The sequence below is a fragment of the Lampetra planeri genome, chromosome 72 (genome assembly GCF_965212315.1).
Source record: "Lampetra planeri chromosome 72, kcLamPlan1.2.h2, whole genome shotgun sequence".
NCBI classification, from domain to species: Eukaryota; Metazoa; Chordata; class Hyperoartia; order Petromyzontiformes; family Petromyzontidae; genus Lampetra; species Lampetra planeri.
In genome coordinates this window covers 339105-358062 of record NC_136177.1, presented here as the reverse complement: position 1 = coordinate 358062, position 18958 = coordinate 339105, and the positions used below count along the sequence as shown (strand labels likewise).

The 18958-nt window shown below is 49.7% G+C and overlaps 1 protein-coding gene across 1 annotated transcript; it reads left to right on the top strand.

Moving 5' to 3' along the window:
• Positions 1–951: 951 nt before the first annotated feature.
• Positions 952–18656, top strand: LOC144737630 (uncharacterized). Its single transcript, XM_078620398.1, has 9 exons — positions 952–1028; positions 5199–5371; positions 6145–6258; positions 6488–8138; positions 12831–12845; positions 12974–13177; positions 13872–14050; positions 14843–14956; positions 15199–18656. The coding sequence occupies exons 2-9, from the start codon at positions 5245–5247 to the stop codon at positions 16437–16439; spliced, it is 3645 nt and encodes a 1214-aa protein (XP_078476524.1). The 5' UTR covers positions 952–1028; positions 5199–5244; the 3' UTR covers positions 16440–18656.
• The last annotated feature ends 302 nt before the right edge of the window (positions 18657–18958 follow it).

Sequence of the window (18958 nt, the reverse complement as noted above, 5' to 3'; positions counted from 1 at the left end):
AAATAATAGAATACGACGTTTCGATTGCAACACAAGCAATCATCATCAGGTATAATGAAATAGCGACATAAAATCTAACCAGAAAACTATAGACAGACATATTAGCAGACAGATATCACCAAGATACATAGAGAGAGCAACACAGGTAATTTATTATTTTATCTTTAGACGTGACTTAACCGAAAGAAACAAATAATAATTCCTGCAGTCACGAAAGTTCTAAAATTAAGATTGAACCACTTCTACGGGGAAGTTTTAAACTTATCTTCTTTTTTTTCTCTCTCTCTGACTACTTGTTCTCTCTGCCTGTGTCCTTTCTTTGGAATGTTCACACTTAAATTCTAACTTAGCAATCTTTGAAATACGTAATCAACCAGGCTATGCGTTAATTGTGTGTTGATCGACCCTCTGTGTTGTATTACATTACATTTCGATATTTTACTAGGTTATTTAATTTTAGTGTGTCCTTCTGATTTTCAGGCTTGCTTGCCGTGTCATCGCACTTGCAGCACCACGTTTTGTTGTCCACTCATTGATATGCTAATTTTTTCTCTAACCCCCCTCCCTCTCTCTGCGTCCGCCCTCCTCTGTCTATTTAAGGCCACCCCACAGAGACGACCACCTCTCTCTGTTACCTGTGTTGCTCTCTCTATGTATCTTGGTGATATCTGTCTGCTAATATGTCTGTCTATAGTTTTCTGGTTAGATTTTATGTCGCTATTTCATTATACCTGATGATGATTGCTTGTGTTGCAATCGAAACGTCGTATTCTATTATTTAATTTAATTTATTATTTTATCTTTAGACGTGACTTAACCGAAAGAAACAAATAATCCTCCAATCGGCTTGGAGCGGAGAGAGCTGCACCAACCGCCTCCACTGCCGCTCGGCAAGTGAAGCGTCTCCTGCGGTATCTCGCCTCTCTGCTGCTGCTGCCCCCCCCCCACACACTCACCCTCCCCCACACTCACATCCACCACCGCTCGGCGTGGGGCAGAGCGAGGAGCCTCCTCTACATCCTCTGCGGGTGCGAAAAGCCTCCTTCTCTTCTTCCTCTTCTCCCTATTCCTCCCTCATCCTCATCTTCCTCCTCTTCGTCCTCCTCCTCTTCCTGCTGCTTCTCATCGTCATCTTCCTCCTATTCCTGCTCCTCTATCCTTCTATTCCTGCTACACTTCCTCTTCATCTGCTCCCATGCCCCCCTTCTGTTCTATTCCCGCAGCCAAATGACTCTCAACGTATATGGGTCTTTCTCTATGTGTGTGTGTGCAATGACCTTGTAGGAACTGCCTCTACTTACAAACGAGTTGTGTTGTAGGTGGTCTGTCTCGTCGTAAGTACAAACGTGTTGTGCTGCGCATGCACTAAACACGGGAAATGGCTTTAAAAGTTGTAAAATATTCTGCAGATGTAGATGCCACTGCTTCTTAACGTTTTTAAGATGTAGATGCCACTGGTTATTCATGTTTTGAAGATGTAGATGCCACTGGTTGTTCACGTTCTGTAGATGTAAATGCCACTGGTTGTTCACGTTCTGTAGATGTAGATGCCACTGGTTCTCCATGTTTTGTAGATGTAGATGCCACTGGTTCTTCATGTTCTGCAGATGTAGATGCCACTGCTTCTTAACGTTTTTAAGATGTAGATGCCACTGGTTATTCATGTTTTGAAGATGTAGATGCCACTGGTTGTTCATGTTCTGTAGATGTAGATGCCACTGGTTCTCCATGTTTTGTAGATGTAGATGCCACTGGTTCTTCACGTTTTGTAGATGTAGATGCCACTGGTTCTTCATGTTCTGCAGATGTAGATGCCACTGCTTCTTAACGTTTTTAAGATGTAGATGCCACTGGTTATTCATGTTTTGAAGATGTAGATGCCACTGGTTGTTCACGTTCTGTAGATGTACATGCCACTGGTTCTTCACGTTCTGTAGATGTAGATGCCACTGGTTCCTCATGTTCTGTAGATGTAGATGCCACTGGTTCCTCGTGTTCTACAGATGTAGATTCCACTGGTTCTTCACGTTCTGTAGATGTAGATGCCACTGCTTCTGCACGTTCTGCATATGTAGATACCACTGGTTCTTCACGTTCTGATGATGTAGATGCCACTAGTTCTTCACGTTCTGCAGATGTAGATTCCACTGGTTTTTCACGTTCTGTAGATGTAAATGCCACCGGTTCTTCGTGTTCTGCAGATGTAGATGCCACTGGTTCTTCACGTTCTGCAGATGTAGATGTCACTGGTTCTTCACGTTCTGCAGATGTAGATGCCACTGGTTTTTCACGTTCTGTAGATGTAAATGCCACTGGTTCTTCGTGTTCTGCAGATGTAGATGCCACTGGTTCTTCACGTTCTGCAGATGTAGATGTCACTGGTTCTTCACGTTCTGCAGATGTAGATGCCACTGGTTTTTCACGTTCTGTAGATGTAGATGCCACTGGTTCTTCGTGTTCTGTAGATGTAGATGCCACTGGTTCTTCACGTTCTGCAGATGTAGATGCCACTGGTTCCTCACGTTCTGCAGATGTCGATGTAACTAGTTCTTCACGTTCTGTAGATGTAGATGCCACTGGTTGTTCACGTTCTGTAGATGTAGATGCCACTGGTTCTCCATGTTTTGTAGATGTCGATGCCACTGGTTCTTCATGTTCTGCAGATGTAGATGCCACTGCTTCTTAACGTTTTTAAGATGTAGATGCCACTGGTTATTCATGTTTTGAAGATGTAGATGCCACTGGTTGTTCACGTTCTGTAGATGTAAATGCCACTGGTTGTTCACGTTCTGTAGATGTAGATGCCACTGGTTCTCCATGTTTTGTAGATGTAGATGCCACTGGTTCTTCATGTTCTGCAGATGTAGATGCCACTGCTTCTTAACGTTTTTAAGATGTAGATGCCACTGGTTATTCATGTTTTGAAGATGTAGATGCCACTGGTTGTTCATGTTCTGTAGATGTAGATGCCACTGGTTCTCCATGTTTTGTAGATGTAGATGCCACTGGTTCTTCACGTTTTGTAGATGTAGATGCCACTGGTTCTTCATGTTCTGCAGATGTAGATGCCACTGCTTCTTAACGTTTTTAAGATGTAGATGCCACTGGTTATTCATGTTTTGAAGATGTAGATGCCACTGGTTGTTCACGTTCTGTAGATGTACATGCCACTGGTTCTTCACGTTCTGTAGATGTAGATGCCACTGGTTCCTCATGTTCTGTAGATGTAGATGCCACTGGTTCCTCGTGTTCTGCAGATGTAGATTCCACTGGTTCTTCACGTTCTGTAGATGTAGATGCCACTGCTTCTTCACGTTCTGCATATGTAGATATCACTGGTTCTTCACGTTCTGAAGATGTAGATGCCACTTGTTCTTCACATTCTGCAGATGTAGATTCCACTGGTTTTTCACGTTCTGTAGATGTAAGTGCCACTGGTTCTTCATGTTCTGCAGATGTAGATGCCACTGGTTCTTCACGTTCTGCAGATGTAGATGTCACTGGTTCTTCATGTTCTGCAGATGTAGATACCACTGGTTCTTCACGTTCTGCAGATGTAGATGTCACTGGTTCTTCACGTTCTGCAGATGTAGATGCCACTGGTTTTTCACGTTCTGTAGATGTAGATTCCACTGGTTCCTCACGTTCTGCAGATGTCGATGTGACTGGTTCTTCACGTTCAGCAGATGTAGATGCCACTGGTTCTTCACGTTCTGCAGATGTAGATGCCACTGCTTCACGTTCTGCAGATGTAGATGCCACTGGTTCTTCACGTTCTGTAGATGTAGATGCTACTGGTTCATCACGTTCTGCAGATGTTGATGCCACTGCTTCTTCACGTTCTGCATATGTAGATACCACTGGTTCTTCACGTTCTGATGATGTAGATGCCACTAGTTCTTCGCGTTCTGCAGATGTAGATTCCACTGGTTTTTCACGTTCTGTAGATGTAAGTGCCACTGGTTCTTCGTGTTCTGCAGATGTAGATGCCACTGGTTCTTCACGTTCTGCAGATGTAGATGTCACTGGTTCTTCATGTTCTGCAGATGTAGATACCACTGGTTCTTCACGTTCTGCAGATGTAGATGTCACTGGTTCTTCACGTTCTGCAGATGTAGATGCCACTGGTTTTTCACATTCTGTAGATGTAGATTCCACTGGCTCCTCACGTTCTGCAGATGTCGATGTAACTAGTTCTTCACGTTCTGTAGATGTAGATGCTACTGGTTCATCACGTTCTGCAGATGTTGATGCCACTGCTTATTCGTGTTCTGCAGATCTAGATGCCACTGGTTCTTCACGTTCTGCAGATGTAGATGCCACTGGTTCTTCACGTTCTGTAGATGTAGATGCCACTGGTTCCTCATGTTCTGTAGATGTAGATGCCACTGGTTCCTCGTGTTCTGCAGATGTAGATTCCACTGGTTCTTCACGTTCTGTAGATGTAGATGCCACTGCTTCTTCACGTTCTGAATATGTAGATATCACTGGTTCTTCACGTTCTGAAGATGTAGATGCCACTTGTTCTTCACGTTCTGCAGATGTAGATTCCACTGGTTTTTCACGTTCTGTAGATGTAAGTGCCACTGGTTCTTCGTGTTCTGCAGATGTAGATGCCACTGGTTCTTCACGTTCTGCAGATGTAGATGTCACTGGTTCTTCATGTTCTGCAGATGTAGATGCCACTGGTTTTTCACGTTCTGTAGATGTAGATTCCACTGGTTCCTCACGTTCTGCAGATGTCAATGTGACTGGTTCTTCACGTTCAGCAGATGTAGATGCCACTGGTTCTTCACGTTCTGCAGATGTAGATGCCACTGCTTCACGTTCTGCAGATGTAGATGCCACTGGTTCTTCACGTTCTGTAGATGTAGATGCTACTGGTTCATCACGTTCTGCAGATGTTGATGCCACTGCTTATTCGTGTTCTGCAGATATAGATGCCACTGGTTCTTCACGTTCTGCAGATGTAGATGCCACTGGTTCTCCATGTTCTGCAGATGTAGATGCTACTGGTTCTTCACGTTCTGCATATGTAGATGCCACTGGTTCTCCATGTTTTGTAGATATAGAGGCCACTGGTTCTTCATGTTCTGCAGATCTAGATGCTACTGGTTCTTCACGTTCTGCAGATGTAGATGCCACTGGTTCTTCATGTTCTGCAGATGTAGATGCCACTGCTTCTTTATGTTCTGCAGATGCCACTGGTTCTTCACATTTTGCATCACGGTCAGTGACGAGGGCATGTCCGAGGCTCCGTCGTCCGAGGAGGGGCAGTCGCCCGTTGGGCGAGACGCTGGAGGGGACCCCGGCCGTGAGACGCCGTCCCTTGGAGGAGATGTGCAGCGCGAGGATGTTCATGCCGCCGCTGGTGAGCGATTTCTTCCCCGCACTTTTCCCTTCAGGCTGCAAAGTTGCGGGGCGAGCAGGCAGCATTAGCATTGAGTCAGTTTAACGCGTAGTAGTAGTAGTCGTAGTGGTAGTCGTGGGCCTACGCGACCAATATCCATAATAAAGGTTTGGGAGTTTTGTTGTTTCGGTTAGATCGCGTGGATATAAACATTGTGTTGTTAAACCCACCACCACCAGACATGGCCAATCAGTGAAGGGGGGGGTTTGTGTCACCGAAACAACAAGTGGCCGATTAGTTACTTAGTTCAGCACTAAACCGGTTGTGTTGTTGTGTGTTGGGAGAGTTAAACCTGCAGCAACATTGATGCATTCGAGTAGCTGGTGATGTTTCGTTGGTGATTACAACAACAGCCAGCAGCTGCCAGCAGCCTCCATCAGGCGATTAGCCAACAATTGTGAAGAAGTCTTCCGGCCTTAGAGGGTGAGTAAAAGTGGTGTCATCATCACTGTGGTGAGCCTATCAGGTGCGAAGACCAGAGAAGAAGGGGGTCATATAAATTACAAGTCTCTCCTTGCTATAAAGCTCTTTTTCACGGATGTCCAAAATTGTTCACGGATGTCCAGTAGTTTTCACAGATGTCCAGTAGTGTTTACGGATGTCCGTCGTGTTCACAGATGTCCAGTAGTCTTCACGGATGTCCAATAGTGTTCACGGATGTCCAGTAGTGTTCACGGATGTCCAGTAGTGTTCACAGATGTCCAGTAGTTCTGCTGTGCTCTCATTTTGGGCAGATGAGATGGCAGCCTCTTTGCCGGTCGAGCCACGCGACGGGAAAGCGGGTCAAGAAAAGCCGAGAAATGAGACGTGCCCACGGGTGAAAGTTAAGAGTGAAGACACCGATGATAGTAAGTGTCTTTGTCTCCTGCTAAGATTACGGTGATGAGACTCGACTGTCCCCCATCTACTTCATGATTTTAAATCCTTTGTCGGTTGTAATACTCTAAATACTAATAATTTAAAAATCATCTGAACATTAGCTTGCTTGTCCATCTCTTAGTCGTACGCATCACGAGCCAACGTTGTCCCATGTGTGACTTCGCACTGAGGCTCAACTCTCAACGTTTCGCCTCCTAGGTCAGGAAGAATCCGACATTCGTTTGAAAGAAGAAGACTCTGAGTCCGAAGGAGAGGACCTTAGTAGTGAGGATGAGGATCTTCAATCCGATGAGCGAGACCATCATTCCGACGAGGGGGATGATGACGACCACGATGAGGAGGAAGCCTTCGAGGCCGACGGTTCCAAAGGGAGGCTTCGGAGAGGGCCACGGAGCTCACGGAGAGACGGGGTGATTTCGTCGGACGTGGCCGAGATTGAGGTGGTCCTGGAGGACGACAGGAGTCGTAAGAATTCACCGATCGACCAGAAGGCCCGCGACGAGAAGATGTCCCACCGGTGCTCCCTGTGCGGCAAGGGATTCTCCTGTCTGTCGCGCCTCAAGAGCCACACGATAACGCACACCGGAGAGCGGCCCCTCGAGTGCTCCGTGTGCGGGAAGGGTTTCCGAAAGTCGTCGGCCCTCAAGAGCCACGCGATGATCCACACGGGGGAGAAGCCGTACCGGTGCTCGCTGTGCGAAAAGGGATTCATCCAGTCGTTTGCCCTCAAGAGGCACATGATGAAGCACACAGACGAGAGGCCGCACTGGTGCTCGGTGTGTGGGAAGACCTTCACGGACTTGTCGACGCTCAAGAGCCACCTTCTGATCCACACGGGCGAGAAGCCGCACGAGTGCGCGACGTGCGGGAAGACCTTCGCGCGTATCTCCAACCTCAGGAGCCACGCTAAGATCCACACGGGCGTGAAGCCCCACCAGTGCCCCACGTGCGGCAAGGACTTCATCGAGTCAAAGTCACTTAAGAATCACATGATGGGCCACACGGGAGAAAAGCCGCACATGTGCTCTGTGTGCGGGAAGACCTTCACGGACTCGTCGACGCTCAAGAGCCACTTTCTGATCCACACGGGCGAGAAGCCGCACGAGTGCGCGACGTGCGGGAAGACCTTCGCGCGTATCTCCAACCTCAGGAGCCACACTAAGATCCACACGGGCGTGAAGCCCCACCAGTGCCCCACGTGCGGCAAGGACTTCATCGAGTCAAAGTCACTTAAGAATCACATGATGGGCCACACGGGAGAAAAGCCGCACTTGTGCTCGGTGTGCGGGAAGACCTTCACGGAGTTGTCGACGCTCAAGAGCCACTTTCTGATCCACACGGGCGAGAAGCCGCACGAGTGCGCGACGTGCGGGAAGACCTTCGCGCGTATCTCCAACCTCAGGAGCCACACTAAGATCCACACGGGCGTGAAGCCCCACCAGTGCCCCACGTGCGGCAAGGACTTCATCGAGTCGAAGTCACTTAAGCATCACATGATGGGCCACACGGGAGAGAAGCCACACAAGTGCTCCGTATGCGGGAAGGACTTCAAGCAGATATCCACACTCAACATCCACATGAAGACCCACACGTTTGAGAAGCCACACAAGTGCGACCTGTGCGCGAAGACCTTCACGCTTTTTTCGACCCTCAAGAGTCACATGAGGACCCACTCGGACAGGAAGTCGCACAGGTGCGCCCTGTGCGAGAAGGAGTTCGTACACCTGTCAGCGCTGAAGATCCACATGATGACCCACACGGGCGAGAAGCCGCACCAGTGCCCGATCTGCGAGAAGAGCTTCGTGAGCCTGTCGGCCCGCGACAAGCACACGAAGACGCACAACGTGTAGTAGCCGTACAAGTGCTTCGTGTGCGGGAGGAACTTTGCGGACCCTTCGAACCTCAACTTTCACATCAAGTGTCTTAATCACTACGAGTCTTGAAGCCGAGCGTGGGCCGTTTAACGTTCAGAGGCGTCGCTTTAAACTCCTTGGCTTGACGGCCACTGGAGGCTTGGCTGCTATCGCCCGTTGCTGACATTGGGAAGCTGCAGATTTAATCGTGTTCCCATGCACATTCTTACCACCTATTCATCCCACTCCGGTGTTTATTTATCAAGTATACCTTTGAGTCATCTGGGAAACTTGCTTGCATCAATGGAATCTCATCATAGAGGTTTTTGGGGCAGAGCGTGTAAATATAAATGTGTCGTTAAACCCGCCACCCCCCGACAGCCAATTAAGTGAAGGGGTTTGTCACGTAAACAAAACGTGGTGCCAATTAGTTACTAATTCAGCACTAACCGGTTGCTGTGTGTTGGAGAGTAAACCCACTGCAACATTTACAATTCGAGTAGCCGTGATGTTTCTCCAGTAATTACAACAACCGTCATCATCGGGCGACAGCAACAGAGTTGCGGATAAAATCCTCCTCCTGCTGCGCTCTTAAATAGAGGGATACATGTGATGTTATCACTTGTTAGCCAATCAGGTGCAAAGGCTAGAGGTGGGGTGACGCCTTGTCCAACACCATGTGAGACTAGGCTCTAAGGAAAGCTGTCTCGGGTGTGGACCAATCAACTTCCAAGGACAGTGCATACATTATCAGAGTTATGTTTTTTGTTTGCATTATGACTGCAGGTATTGTGCTCTATGCAAACATGACTTCTTGTAAAAAAAAGTGTCAGTTTTGTTGCCAGATAAAAGGGTAAAAAAACAATTATCATATTTTTTCTTCTGGCAAATGAGGTTCCAATGGTGTAGTTTAGTTGCTTTGTATGTATGTTGAACTTCTTTCGCACCGTGCGGTAGCCAACCGCGATAATCAGAGGTAAGGGGGGGGGGGGGCAACAACCTAAACACAACAACAACAAGCAGTTCTAAACAAATTAGTTTGTCAATCTAGATGATTCAAAAGTGCGTAGTTTGGCTCCAGTGGCTTCCTAACATCGGAAGGAAGAGCGTTCCAGACGGCCGCATAAGCAGCGCATCTGAAAGTGCCACGCGATGCGTCGACCGCCGTCTTCGTTCGATGGCCGCCCAAAAGCCACCGCCGATTCTGCTCCTGCGAGCATGACTGGAGTTTGCGTGATGGTTTTTTTTACTCACCAATCAAATAAACGCGCATTGCCCCGAATCGCGGGTTGGCGAACACCTTCTCGTCTGGATGTGCGTGAAAGCGTTGCTGACCCACGAGATGAATCGTCTGAGTGACGCGTACTGCACCATCAACTCAATACTGCACCATCAACTCAACACTGCACCATCGACTCAACACTGCACCATGGGCTCAGCACTGCACCATGGGCTCAGCACTGCACCATAGACTCATCACTGCACCATAGACGAAGCACTGCACCCTAGACTCAACACTGGGGTTAGACATTCGTGATGTGTGACGATTGGGGGGGGGGGGGTTTGAGAAATGTGACGTCACATCAAAATGCGCAACTTTAAATAAATATAGACAACACGTTTTACTTAATTATATAGCCTTTTTAATGAATGTTTTCTACAACAACATCAGAGTGCAGCGCCACATTAAATACTACAATGACAATAGTTTAAAGCGATTTGAAGCATGTTTTATTTTCAAAATGGAAATATGGTTGTCGGGGGGGGGGGGGGGGCAGAGCTATGTGACGTCATATTTGAGGGGGGGTCTGACTTTTTGTGACGCTGTGTGACGAGGGGGGGGGGGTCAAAAATTGTCCAAAATCGCGTGACGTCATTTACGGACGGCCTCTTAGATCGCTGAAATATAAATGCTGCATCATTAAACCTGCCACCACCCGACACGGACAATTAGTCAGGTTTGTCATATAAACAGATAATGCCAATTCGTTACACTCACCCACCCACTCACCTGCTCACACTCGCCCACCCACTTATCCACTCATTCATGCACTCACATACTCGTCCACTTATCCACTCACACACCCACTCACACACCCACCCACCCACTCACCCACTAAGTGGCGGTGACGTCACCATGGCGCTTGTGCCAGTGAACGAGTACATTGCGGCCACGTGAAGTGTCGAATGCCTGCTGGCAGGAGGTCACGGGGCAGACCCAGCAGGTGCCATGGGTCGACTGACTGAGATGAGTGGCCGATGCACCACCTGTGGCCCCTACTGTGCCAACTTGCTGTTTTTTAGCTGCCCGGCTAAAACACAGCTCGTTGTGAGCGTCGCTCCTCTGCCCTCCGTTGTTGTTGGGCGGCGACTGCCTCCAACTGCACAGTAGCGTCCTTCACGAGTCTCCTCCACAGAGGCCGATCTTGACACTGCTGGTGTCAGTCATCAGCAAGTCCACTCAGCTCCAGATCTTTTAAGGATTTGTGAGCTCCTCACACAATCCAGCCTGGTTAAACCCAGGATGGATCGTAGGCAGGCCAGCCTAAATATTATTCATAATCAACGTTTTTGGGTTTAGATCGCGTTATTTATAAATGTGTCGTAACCCTCCACCACCCGACATGGCCAATCAGTAAAAAAGTGTCACGTTGACAAAAGACAAATTAGTTCACTGCTTTAGCCCACCGGTGTGTTGAAGCGCGAAACCACAACATTTACAATTTGAGTACGACGTTTCGCTGGTAATTGCATCCAGCATCATCGGCCAATTCGCCAGAATGGCGAGGCTCTGCTGTGTCTCCCGTTCTTATATAGAGCAGCAGCAGGGTGACGTCATCATTAACTCAGACACAGCAGAGCCTCGCCATTCTGGCGAATTGGCCGATGATGCTGGATGCAATTACCAGCGAAACGTCGTACTCAAATTGTAAATGTTGTGGTTTCGCGCTTCAACACACCGGTGGGCTAAAGCAGTGAACTAATTTGTCTTTTGTCAACGTGACACTTTTTTACTGATTGGCCGTGTCGGGTGGTGGAGGGTTACAACACATTTATAAATAACGCGATCTAAACCTAAAAACGTTGATTATGAATAATATTGGTCGCGAAAGCCTACGTGTTAAACAGCCTAAATATTTCTAACCGGCGAAGATGCTCCATTAGGAGGGTCCACGTTTCGCAAGCGTAGAGAAGGGAGGGAATGACTGTGGCCGAGAAGACCTGAAGCTTCGTGCGGAGCGACAGACCAGGTAGCTTCCACACAGCGTTACGCAACCGATGGAAAGATATTGCCGCTCGACTGATTCGGACTGAGACCTCTGCTGTTAAACTGGAGCCGGTCATGAGCACACTGCCCAGGTATGGGAAACTCTCCACTCTCTCCACTACTGCCCCATCACTGATTGGGTAGTTGTGGGGGTGGAGTGTCCGATGGTACAAAATACCCAGGCAGGTGCTTAGTTTTGGTGGGGCTGATGGTAAGGCCCCACCTCTTAGTGGCACATTCCAGTCTCAGCAGCAGCGTCTCCAACTCCTCCTCTGAATGAGCAGCTATTACCAAATCACCGGCATACATAACGTGGTTGACCAATAGAGAGCCATCCCTTGATCACACCCGGGCATCGATCAGCCTCCCATTATATCTGTAACAAATGGAAATTCCCTCGGTACAGCTATTGAAGGCTTCACGAACTACGTGGTCAAAATAGATGTTAAATAATGTGGGAGCCAGAGGACATTCCTGTCGCACCCCAAGGTGTACAGAGAATGGCTCGGATTCCCGGCCACGTAGTTTTACCCGGGCCCGCTCACCATCATGAAGGCCCTTAATGATCGCGAACAGAGGGTCAGGGACTCCGAAAGCACGAAGAACAACCCAGAGCCCAGGCCTACTGATGGTATCATAGGCCTTGACCAGGTCAATAAAGCAGAGATGTAGGTCGTGTTGGAATTCCCTACACCTCTGCTGTAGCAGACGGACAGAAAATATGGCATCTGTACAGGACCGCCCTTTCCTGAAACCGCATTGGGGCTCCGCAAGCCTCTCCTCAGCGTGCCGAGCAAGGCGATGTTGAATAATCCTTGCCAGGACCTTTCCCGGTACACTGAGGAGATGCCCCTGTAGTTGTTACAGTCTGTGCGGTCCCCCTTCTTAAAGAGGGGGACCACCAGGGCATCCTTCAAATCCTGCGGAACCCGTCCAGTGGTCCGGACTGTTGTTATGATGTCATATAGGGCATTCTGTGCACAAACGCCACCCTCCCTCAGCATTTCGCTTGGGAGATCATCTCTGCCCGGTGCCTTTCCTGGTCTCAAACACACCTACACACACACACCTTACACACGACCTCCTGTACACCACGCGAGGCAGTGAACATCTCCCGGATCACACCGCGGGAGAGAGGCGGAGCGCGAAACGTCGAACGCGGAGCGTGGCTGAGTGGGTGGGGGTCTACAACTGGCAAGTGAATGCACAGCCAAGACGGAGCACTCCAAACGCCGCCACCACCACCACCACCACTACTCCACTTTGACGGGGGGGGGGGAGACGTTTCGGGCAACGACCCTTCGTCATGGCCGGCTCAGACCCCTCACCTCCTGAATCCCCTCCCTCATTTCCGTAGCCACGCCCCTCTCACCAGATGCCCCGCCCCTTCTATAAGTGGCACCGCCCACTTTATTCGTAGCCCCACCCCCATTCCGTGGGTCCGCCCCTCTCATTCGTCGCCCCTCATTCGTGGCCCTCGACCACTCACATCCTTTGATAAAGGAGGCCATTTATCTCTAGCCCCGCCCTCAATTTTGTGGTACCGCTCCTCCCCCACCCGTGACTCCGCCCCCTGTTCCTCCAACCGGCTTGGAGCGGAGAGAGCTGCACCACCACGGCCACTGCCGCTCAGGAAGTGAAGCGTCTCCTGCGGTATCTCGCCTCTCTGCTGCTGCCACCCCCCCACACACTCACCCTCCCCCACACTCACCCCACCACCGCTCGGCGTGGGGGCAGAGCGAGGAGCCTCCTCCACCTCCTCTGCGGGTGCGAAAAGCCTCTTCTTCTTCCTCTTCTCCCTATTCCTCCCTCATCCTCCTCCTCTTTGTCCTCCTCTTCCTGCTGCTTCTCATCGTCATCTTCCTCCTATTCCTGCTCCTCTATCCTTCGATTCCTGCTGCATCTCCTATTCATCTGCTCCCATGCCTCCCTTCTATTCCTGCAGCCAAATGACTCTCAACGTATATGGGTCTTTCTCTGTGTGCGCGTGTGCAATGACCTTGTAGGAACTGCCTCTACTTACAAACGAGTTGTGTTGCAGGTGGTCTGTCTGGTCGTAAGTACAAACGTGTTGTGCTGCGCATGCACTAAACACGGGAAATGGCTTTAAAAGTTGTAAAATATTCTGCAGATGTAGATGCCACTGCTTCTTCATGTTCTGTAGACGTAGATTCCACTGCTTCTTCACGTTTTTAAGATGTAGATGCCACTGGTTCTTCATGTTCTGTAGATGTAGATGCCACTGGTTCTTAATGTTCTGTAGATGTAGATGCCACTGGTTCTTCACATTCTGCAGACGTAGATGCCACTGGTTCTTCACGTTCTGTAGATGTAGATGCCACTGCTTCTTCGTGTTCTGCAGTTGTAGATGCCACTGGTTCTTCATGTTCTGCAAATGTAGATGCCACTGGTTCTTCACGTTCTGCAGATGTAGATGCTACTGGTTCTTCATGTTTTCCAGATGTAGATGCCACTGGTTCTTCACGTTCTGCATCACGGTCAGCGACGAGGGTATGTCCGAGGCTCCGTCGTCCGAGGAGGGGCAGTCGCCCGTCGGGCGAGACGCTGGAGGGGACCCCGGCCGTGAGACGCTGTCCCTTGGAGGAGATGCTCAGCGCGAGGATGTTCATGCCGCCGCCGGTGAGCGATTTCTTCCCCGCACTTTTCCCTTCAGGCTGCAAAGTCGCGGGGCGAGCAGGCGGCATTAGCATTGAGTCAGTTTAACGCGTAGTAGTAGTAGTCGTAGTGGTAGTCGTGGGCTTTTGCGACCAATATCCATAATAAACGTTTGGGCGTTTTGTTGTTTCAGTTAGATCGTGTGGATATAAACGTTGTGTCGTTAAACCCACCATCACCACCACCACCACCCGACATGACCAATCAGTGAGGGGGGGGGGGGTGTCACCGAAACAACACGTGGCTGATTAGTTACTTAGTTCAGCACTAAACTGGTTGTGTTGTGTGTTTGGAGAGTTAAACCCGCAGCAACATTTACGCATTCGAGTAGCTGGTGACGTTTCGTTGGTGATTAGCCATCAATTGTGAAGAAGTCTTCCGGCCTTGGAGGGGGAGTAAAAGTGGTGTCATCATCACTGTGGTGAGCCTATCAGGTGCGAAGACCAGAGAAGAAGGGGGGTGGGGTAATGTAGTCATATAAATTACAAGTCTCTCCTTGCTATAAAGCTCTTTTTCACGGATGTCCAATATTGTTCACGGATGTCCAGTAGTTTTCACAGATGTCCAGTAGTGTTCACGGATGTCCGTCGTGTTCACAGATGTCCAATAGTGTTCACGGATGTCCAATAGTGTTCACGGATGTCCAGTCGTGTTCACGGATGTCCATTAGTGTTCACGGATGTCCAGTAGTGTTCACGGATGTCCAGTAGTGTTCACAGATGTCCAGTAGTTCTGCTGTGCTCTTATTTTGGGCAGATGAGATGGCAGCCTCTTTGCCGGTCGAGCCACGCGACGGGAAAGCGGGTCAAGAAAAGCCGAGAAATGAGACGTGCCCACGGGTGAAAGTTAAGAGTGAAGACACCGATGATAGTAAGTGTCTTTGTCTCCTGCTAAGATTACGGTGATGAGACTCGACTGTCCCCCATCTACTTCATGATTTTAAATCCTTTGTCGGTTGTAATACTCTAAATACTAATAATTTAAAAATCATCTGAACATTAGCTTGCTTGTCCATCTCTTAGCATTCCCTCTGCTGCGTACGCATCACGAGCCGACGTTGTCCCGTGTGTGACTTCGCACTGAGGCTCAACTCTCAACGTTTCGCCTTCTAGGTCAGGAAGAATCCGACATTCGTTTGAAAGAAGAAGACTCTGAGTCCGAAGGAGAGGACCTTAGTAGTGAGGATGAGGATCTTAAATCCGATGAGCGAGACCTTCATTCCGACGAGGGGGATGATGACGACCACGATGAGGAGGAAACCTTCGAGGCCGGCGGTTCCAAAGGGAGGCTTCGGAGAGGGCCACGGAGCTCACAGAGAGATGGGGTGATTTCGTCGGAAGTGGCCGAGATTGAGGTGGTCCTGGAGGACGACAGCAGTCGTAAGAATTCACCGATCGACCAGAAGGCCCGCGACGAGAAGATGTCCCACCGGTGCTCCCTGTGCGGCAAGGGATTCTCCTGCTTGTCGCGCCTCAAGAGCCACACGATGACGCACACCGGTGAGCGGCCCCTCGAGTGCTCCGTGTGTGGGAAGGGTTTCCGAAAGTCATCGGCCCTCAAGAGCCACGCGATGATCCACACGGGGGAGAAGCCGTATCGGTGCTCGCTGTGCGAAAAGGGATTCATTGAGTCGTTCGCCCTCAAGAGGCACATGATGAAGCACACGGACGAGAAGCCGTACATGTGCTCGGTGTGCGGCAAGACCTTCACGGACTCGTCGACGCTCAAGAGCCATCTTCTGATCCATACGGGCGAAAAGCCGCACGAGTGCGCAACGTGCGGGAAGACCTTCGCGCGTATCTCCAACCTCAGGAGCCACACTAAGATCCACATGGGCGTGAAGCCCCACCGGTGCCCCACGTGCGGCAAGGACTTCATCGAGTCGAAGTCACTTAAGAATCACATGATGGGCCACACGGGAGAGAAGCCGCACAAGTGCTCCGTATGCGGGAAGGACTTCAAGCAGATATCCACACTCAACATCCACATGAAGACCCACACGGGCGAGAAGCCACACAAGTGCGACCTGTGCGCGAAGACCTTCACGCATTTTTCGACCCTCAAGAGTCACATGAGGACCCACTCGGACAGGAAGTCGCACAGGTGCGCCCTGTGCGAGAAGGAGTTCGTACACCTGTCGGCGCTGAAGATCCACATGATGACCCACACGGGCGAGAAGCCGCACCAGTGCCCGATCTGCGAGAAGAGCTTCGTGAGCCTGTCGGCCCGCGACAAGCACACGAAGACGCACAACGTGCAGAAGCCGTACAAGTGCTTCGTGTGCGGGAGGAACTTTGCGGACCCTTCGAACCTCAACTTTCACATCAAGTGTCTTAATCACTACGAGTCTTGAAGCTGAGCGTGGGCCGTTTAACGTTCAGAGGCGTTGCTTTAAACTCCTTGGCTTGACGGCCACTGGACGCTTGGCTGCTATCGCCCGTTTTTGGTTGAATTCATCCATAATCAGATGTAATCGTGTTCCCATGCACATTCTTACCACATATTCATCACACTCTGGTGTTTATTTATCAAATATACCTTTGAGTCATCTGGGAAACCTGCTTGCATCAATGGAATCCCATTACAGAGGTTTTTGGGGCATAGCGCGTAAGTATAAATGTGTCGTTAAACCCGCCACCCCCCACACAGCCAATTAAGTTAAGGGGTTTGTAACGTAAACAAAACGTGGCGCCAATTAGTTACTAGTTCAGCACTAACCGGTTGCTGTGTGTTGGAGAGTAAACCCACTGCAACATTTACAATTCGAGTAGCCGTGATGTTTCTCCAGTAATTACAACAACAACCGGCATCATCGGGCGATTGCAACAGAGTTGCGGATAAAATCCTCCTCCTGCTTCGCTCTTAAATAGAGGGATACATGTGATGTTTTCACTTGTTAGCCAATCAGGTGCAAAGGCTAGAGGTGGTGTAGGGGGGGAAGGGGTTAACCCCTTACCTAATTGGCTGTCGGGTGGTGGCGGGTTTAACGACACATTTACGCGATCTAAACCCAAAAACCTCCATAATGGATAACATTGATTGCGAAAGCCTCCTGCTGCTACGTGTTAAATGGAATCCCAGTTACACTTTCAAGAGGCCGAATTCCACCACGCAGGACTGCTCCTTCACTTGACAGCGGTAGATGCTTTCCCACCAAAAAAAAAATTCCAACACGGCGCGCGAAAGCAAAATCGCGGTGGTGTGGAGCGGGCGGGCACACGGTAGCCCAACCCACAATGCACCGCGGACAATGCGCAGCACGAATGGCAAAGAGTCAGGAACTTTTAAATCAGCATGGAAGGAGGAACCGTCAACTGCATTGCGGTTGAATTGTTACGTATGCTTGTGTGTGTACGTTGAACTTCTTTCGCACACCACCGTACGTAGCTAACCGGAGGTGCGGCGGTGGAGGTCTTTTCTGCTTGAACCGAGTGCGGGTGAAAGGAAAGCGGTACAGGAAACCCTCGCCCACCACGGCGGGGGTGCTACGTTTTATTGAAAATTAGAACTGCGATCGACAAATCCGCGATCATCTGCAAACTCGGACCGACGTTACATGGGGGGGGGGGGGGAATACTGCGGTTTGGTTTGGCGCTCAGCGTAGTACGGACACCCACGGACCTACCTTTGTTGTTACGTTGTTACCCTGCGTCGACCCAACACACACCAAAAAGTATTTTGTTAAGTACAAAAATCTAAATTGTTCGTTAAATGTAGAGAATTAAAGAAATAAATACTGTACACGTGGTATCCGCACACAGTAGTGTACTCGTGGTATCCGCACACAGTACACACCACTGGAGACGAGACGGGGGGAGACGAGATGGGGCGAGAAGAGACGGCGCCATGTTTGTTCCGCAGCAGCGTCGTCACCGCGAGCAGTGCAGTCACGACGCTGTCCAGCAGGAATCTCGCGGTCGAAACCGCGAGATTTGTCGAGCCGCGCCACGAGCGGGAAGGGAGCACCGTGTCTGAACCCACGAGAGCGTGAGAGTTTGGTGTTCGGTGAGTTTCGAGGCGCTTCGTGCCGTGTTGAGGATGGTAGTCTGGATAGCAGCATTTACTGGCTAGGAACAGTTGCGACGTAAGACACGGATACGTGAACAATGCCGGTCATGCGATGGACGAGAGTGGGAATTTGGTGGTTCAGCACTAAACTATTCATGCAGTGCTCACCAAGCCATTAAAACAATGTTAAATTAGTTTAGTTGCTTTGTATGTATGTTGAACTTCTTTTGCACCGTGCGTAGCCAACCACGATAATCAGAGGTAAGGGGGGGTTGGGCAACAACCTAAACACAACAACAAGCAGTTCTAAACAAATTAGTTTGTCAATCTAGATGATTCAAAAGTGCGTAGTTTGGCTCCAGTGGCTTCCTAATATCGGAAGGAAGAGCGTTCCAGACGGCCGCATAAGCAGCGCATCTGAAAGCGCCACGCGATGCGTCGACCGCCGTCTTTGTTCGATGGCCGCTCAAAAGCCGCTGCCGATTCTGCTCATGCGAGCATGACTGGAGTTTGCGTGATGGTTTTTTTGCTCACCGATCAAATAAACGCGCATTGCCCCGAATCGCGGCTTGGCGAACACTCCCTTCTCGTCCTAATGTGCGTGAAAGCATTGCTGACCCACGAGATAAATCGTCAGAGTGACGCGTACTGCACCATTAACTCAATACTGCACCATCAACTCAACACTGCACCATCGACTCAACACTGCACCATCGACTCAACACTGCACCATAGGCTCAGCACTGCACCATAGACTCAACACTGCCTCATAGACTCAACACTGCCCATTCTGTAGATGACATCTATATCTACAGAACGTGAAGAACCAGTGGCATCTTCATCTACAGAACGTGAAGAATCGGT